The following is a 6,021-nucleotide window of genomic DNA, read 5'->3' on the forward strand; positions in this document are numbered from 1 at the left end:
GGCAATAGAGTGAGACCATATCTCAAAAAAAAAAAAAATTACCTAATGAACATGCTTATGTTCACCTAAGTGAAAAGTAATAAACATAGATATGGGAGCAAATCCTGCAATCCCAAAAAGACAATTTAAGGAGAAAAATGGTAAGGTACGTTAGTGGTAAGGCCCAAGGGCAGTTGGAGGAATTGAAACACAGCCCAGCTGTGGTTTATCAGAAAGCCCAGCTCTCCCTTGTAAATATCTATCCACAGATTCAACATAGTCCCCACCTACACAGCAGCTCAGAGAGAGCTGAGGGGGCAGAAAATACAGAAGATGGGTCCCTATACCGAAGAAGCCTTGGCTTTCTGGGAAATGCTCAAAACTATAGCAATATTTGTATTTCTCTCTCCCTTCCTTTCCCCGCTCTCTTATTACCTACATAAAAAGCCAAACTCTCCAAGGTGTGCTGGGCATCTTCCATGCCCCCCTCCAGGTCTACTCTCCACCTTTCTCCATGCTGCCCTTTGCCTTGGGGCTGAACTTTCTGGCTGCAGCAAACAGGCTCTCTTGCTGCCTGGCTTCCTGCTGGGTCTGGCCAATGGAAGGCACCAGCAGGAGATCAGAGGGTAGAAAAAGCATGAGCTCAGGGTATTTATTCTGCGGGCTCCCTCCGTGCCCAGGAGACAAGGTACTGCCCTGACACCGAGAGATGCTCCAGGTGTATATCCAACACGGCAGAGAGTATTAGCACTCACCAATATCTCTGTTTTCCTTTATTTTGGCTAGATTACATCACCCAGCCTCCTTGCACCTAGGTGGAGCTATAACATGGCAGTTCTTGCCCAAGGAAGTAACCTCTGTGGTAAGAAGTGAGTGGGTCTTCTCTACACAGTCTCTTCCCTCATCTGCTGACCAGAGGTGGGGGGTCCTGCATGACAGCTGTGCCTCTAGATAGAAAAAGCCTGGTTCCCCGAATGACTGCGTGGAGCTGACCCCACCTGCTGATCCACACTGAACTGGGATAAAAACAAGAAACAAACCTATGCTTTGTTAAGCCTCTGAGATTTGGGGATTGTTAGTTATGATATTAGCCCATCCAGACTAATACCAGGCTGACTATAATCTTTTCCGTTTCATCTTCTGTGAATATAATGATTTTTTTCAAACAGCCAAACCCCTAATTATACCTAGTATTTCAGACAAGAATAACCCATGTCTACACCATTACTGGCTATCAAGGTAACTCAAAGGTGTTCACAGCAATTAATTTGATAACAAAAAAACAAATTCTGCCGACTGGGCACTTACAAAACGCTACTCACCCGCCGAGTAACAGTTGGATCTCTCTGTGCTTTGGAGATGAGATGTCCAAGAAGGGTGTTGGTTCGGAGAAAACGCAAGCGGATGTTTGTTGCCATGGTAAAGTCCCTCAGGGTGTGAGAGAAAGTAAAATTTTTGGCACCTGGACGACCATTTATCAATGACACCACAACCTAAAATAACCACACACACATAAAGGGGGGAAAAGGTCCTTTTATTAACATTTAGGAGCAAGGATGTAAAAATAACTCACATACCCCAAAGCACTTGGTTTCTTTGAGCCATTAGACGTTGGTAGGTGGTCTTGGATCTTGTTAATGTGTAAAAACATTGCTATCTAGTCCCCATGTGAAATGGCAAAAAAAATTATAAGAAAAAATAAAAATAAAAAGATCGCTACTTCCATCTTCCCTCTCCCTTTCTGATCCCAAGTTCTGGCAACAATGTCTTTGAAACCTGGGCTCTCGGGATATGTTATCATTTCATTTTCAAAACCTTTGTTCTATCAGTGTAGTTGTGGGGCTGTCTCACTATAAAATAATGAAAATATAATGTTAAAATTTACAAATATAAGGAAACAATTTTGTCAAGCTACATCAAAGAAACAAAGCTAAAGGAACCCAAAAATCTACATGAAGTTGAAAAAAGGAAATCTCCGGATATAAAGTTGACAGCGATGGGGACCAAAATAAAACAAAAAAATCTATACAAAACCTAGGTTTTGTTTCAAAGCCTGTGGTGACAAAGTCCCAGTCTCAACCCAGTTGTTGGAAGACACTGGACATCGCTACTGAAGAGAGATATCTCTACTTAAAGAGAGGGAGGCCGATACCTTTGATGGAAGTTCATTTGAAACTCAGTTCATATTCATTATGACCTCACGATTTCCATGGCATTCTTCTCTGATTTTTTTCACCTGTGTTTGCCCATCTCCCCTAACAATAGCCAGGCTAGCTTCACAAGGGCCAAATGTAGCCCCAAAGGGACAGCAATTATTTTTCTCCCTTGACATTTGATGCCAATTCTGCCAAAAGGGACCAGGGATTAACGCTTCCACCCACCCTCCTCCCCTCACTCTTACTGGGAATAAAGTGTGGGGAGGCGGGAGAGGTCTTCGCTGCAGCTACCAGCGGCCCACTTTCTAAATGTACCACCAGAAAGGAGAGTTAGGGGCTGTGGGCCTTGGATCCCGAGTCCTGACTTCCTGGGGGGAATTTAAGACCCCAAACAGGATTTCTAACCCAACTCATTTGGGGAGCCCTTGATGTGATTCCTTTACCGTTTAGTCCCAAGTGCTGGTTTCCATCTTGATCTGTGTCAGATCTCCTTGAAAGTGCAAGTTTCATACTTACAAGAAATTTGATATCCTCATGTTCATTTCTGAGTCTTTCACAGCCTCCCAAAACTACTTACCTCACCATTTTCCAAAGGTACAATACGAGAATATTCAGTAACACAAAGTACATCATCATCCGCGGTGATAGCCATATTTGCTTCCTTCCCAAATTGTTCCAGACAGTCTACTTTAGAATCTAGAAAGGAAACATTTTAATATTTTAAAATATTATCATTTTGTTGTAAATCTCTTAAGACACCTTATGTTTTTTAAGAAAATACAAGTAAAGAGAAAGAACAGAGAAGCATTTAAGACTTTAAGACAAAAGCTGAGAGTGGAAGTTTTAATTCATGAAAGAAAACACAAAGCCATTTTAGGCCACTTGACTTTCAGTGACAACTTTTGGAGATGTGGGGCTAACTCCTCACTCCCAGGTAGGCAAGTTCACCCTCTAAGGTGACCTCATGGAAAATCCAATGCCTTTGTAGGCAAAATTCCTGTCCACCTCCATTCATCATAGGGTTCAGAGACACTGACATTCTTCATTTGTGAAGGCAACAGGGTCAAGGTAAGTAATGAATAATGCAGGATACATAAAGATGGAACTTAGTTTCCAATTCTACATAAAAGGAAAAGAACTAGAGCTATGCCCAGTTATAGGTATACCCAAATAGTGCCAAGAACTGTTATCATAAAAGGAGTTCCAACGTCACTTCTCCATGGGGTATCCTTGGAATTATTGAACACGTGCTTGAGAAATGGGGATGGTCTGAGAATAAGTTAGGAGGTTAAAACTGACCAGTTCCTAAGTAGTCATCCTGAGAGACTAATTTTCGAATTACTTAGTCTTGATCTGTTGCAGATAATTAAAGCCACTCACAACATGGTAAGCAAGATTACTTACGAGCAAAATATTGCCATGGTGAGTAGGTGCTTCCAAAGTCTACAGATCTTTCCAAGACCCAAAGATCAGGGCGAGGAGAATTTGCAAATTTGATTAAAACATAGGCCACATGGAAGAGCTGATAAAGCAAAAGAGATATAGTTAGTTATTAAAGTCACCTCGTAGAAGTCCACAGCTTTGACCACCTCTATACGCAGCTAATTCCCAAGGCAACACATCCAGCCACAACTTCTCTCCCAAGATCCAGATGCTTATGTCTCACTGACTATTAGACATCTATACCTACGGGCAGCCTCTCAAGCTCATCATGTTCAAAACCAAAATCATCAGGCCGGGCGTGGTGGCTCACGCCTGTAATCCTAGCACTCTGGGAGGCCGAGGCTGGCGGATTGTTTGAGCTCAGGAGTTCGAGACCAGCCTGAGCAAGTGCGAGACCCCTGTCTCTACCAAAAATAGAAAGAAATTAATTGGACAGCTAAAAATATATAGAAAAAATTAGCCGGGCATGGTGGCGCATGCCTGTAGTCCCAGCTACTCGGGAGGCTGAGGCAGGAGGATCGCTTGAGCCCAGGAGTCTGAGGTTGCTGTGAGCTAGGATGACGCCACGGCACTCTAGCCTGGGCAACACAGTGAGACTCTGTCTCAAAAAAAAAAAAAAAATATCTGGCTTGATAGAACACAGCTGGATTCTCAAATCTGCTTCTGCATTCAATCTGCTGTGACATGTTGTTTTGGTGGAATTATTAGAAGATTTGGCCTCACATAGGTCTATAATGGGAAAAAGGAGGACCTCAAGGCTTGCAGACCTCCTGGAAGGTCTTGGGAACTCCCACAAGTTTTCACCCATACTTTGAGAACTGCATTTCTCAGTCATAGAGATGTAGCCTTTGCTCAAAGAAGCCCCTTTGCTTATCTCTGAGGAAGGAAGAATTGTCACATCAATTACTAAAAACCCTAAGTTCAGCCAGCTCTGTGCCAAACACCTGCTGTTTAATCTTTAAAAAAAGTGCTTACCGGGGCCCAGATTAATACTCCCAGGTTGTCTACCAACACTTGTAAAATTGATACAACCTCATAAAGAAAAACTAATTAGGAATTAATTATAAGGTACTCTGAAAACTATAAAGCAATACTTTACAACTAGATGTAATAATTTCCAAAACACACATAGCATTATTATGTAGTGAAGGAATTCATAGGAAACCCTAGAACCCCTGTTCGGAAAATTGAAGAAAAATGTATTTCCCTTAAAACTGTTGCACAACAACATGAGACCACTTTTTGAATGCAGTAATCATTCAAAGCATTCTTAACCTCTTCCACCAAACTCCCACAATCATAGCATACACAAGCCCCCCAAAAACTACTTACCTAGTACTTTATGACTTCATGGTTACTGTCTTCCAGGTACCACATGAAGCATGTCACAAGCATTCTCTCATTTAGGCCTCACAATAAAAAGTGGAGTTTTATTAACCCCACTTTACAGATGAGGAAAGTGTGGGTAAGAGAGGTTAAGTAACAAGTCAATACCTTGCAGGTATAAAAATCCTGAGCTTATGTGTATTCTACTCACTGAGCATTAGCTATGCCTCAGGACCTAATAGGTACTCAATATTTCACCTGCTTCATCCTAGGGGAAATAAATGGTCAGAGAAGTTCCAAACATCATTATTTCCAAATATGCTAAAATTCCATTCTAGAGAACCTGGGGTGGAAAGATAAGTTATAATATATCTCAAGTGTTATTTGAGTGCATTGGTTTTCCAAAGTTGTACTCTCTGCTACTGAAAATCCATATTAACCAAGTAGCCTCAGTGGCTCAGAAGAGAGCCTCTTTGTTTAGTTTCATCTTATTCCTGTGTAAGGAATGAGATGCATCATGACAGTCAGCAGCAGGTGGAGTCACGTCACAGTGTTAGTGTGCCCCTCTGGCCTAATTTAATAAGCCCACTGAGCCTACCAACTCGGCTTCCAGCACCAATCAGATAGAACACTCCACTTTTAATGTTTCCCTTCCATTTTTGTCCCATTTTTGTTTCTGAGGTTCGTTCCCCAATGTATGTTTATGTGCTCTGAATATTTAGAGAGATTTGCATTTCTTTTTTTCTGATTCCATTTACACTGAGAGACTGTATTTCTTATTTATCACCTCTGCCGTGTAACCTGCCATCCATTCTTGCAAGTGCTCCAGCTCTGCAGCCAATCTCCTCTGAGACTTGCAGATTCAAAGTGTCGCTGTGAGGCAGGGGGAGTGGTCTCCAAGGTATGTTCACAGCCCAGTTCAGTCATGTTAAACCAACAAGTAGGGAGATCATTTAAAAGCATAAGCTTTTTCAATGGCTTCTTCTGTTAAACTCCTTTTTTATTATTATTATTATTCCAGGGTATTGTGAGGGTACAAACATTATAGTTACACTTTATGTCTTTGCCTCACCCAAGTGCGGGTTAAAGGCATACCCTTCCCTCCCTTTAGTGCTCC

At 41.9% G+C, this 6,021-nt stretch overlaps 1 protein-coding gene across 2 annotated transcripts in view; it reads right to left on the reverse strand.

The window, feature by feature from the left end:
- Positions 1-6,021, reverse strand: part of LAMA3 (laminin, alpha 3) — a 252,466-nt gene that overhangs the window by 184,580 nt on the left and 61,865 nt on the right. For both annotated transcript variants that reach the window (XM_012662686.1, XM_012662685.1), the window contains exons 3-5: positions 3,540-3,657; positions 2,713-2,831; positions 1,302-1,472 (exon numbers count right to left, since the gene is read on the reverse strand). In XM_012662686.1, the coding sequence (XP_012518140.1) occupies positions 1,302-1,472; positions 2,713-2,831; positions 3,540-3,657 (408 nt within the window). The remainder of the gene's footprint in view (positions 1-1,301; positions 1,473-2,712; positions 2,832-3,539; positions 3,658-6,021) is intronic.

This window comes from Propithecus coquereli, unplaced genomic scaffold (assembly GCF_000956105.1).
Source record: "Propithecus coquereli isolate 6110/MARCELLA unplaced genomic scaffold, Pcoq_1.0 Scaffold773, whole genome shotgun sequence".
NCBI classification, from domain to species: domain Eukaryota; kingdom Metazoa; phylum Chordata; class Mammalia; order Primates; family Indriidae; genus Propithecus; species Propithecus coquereli.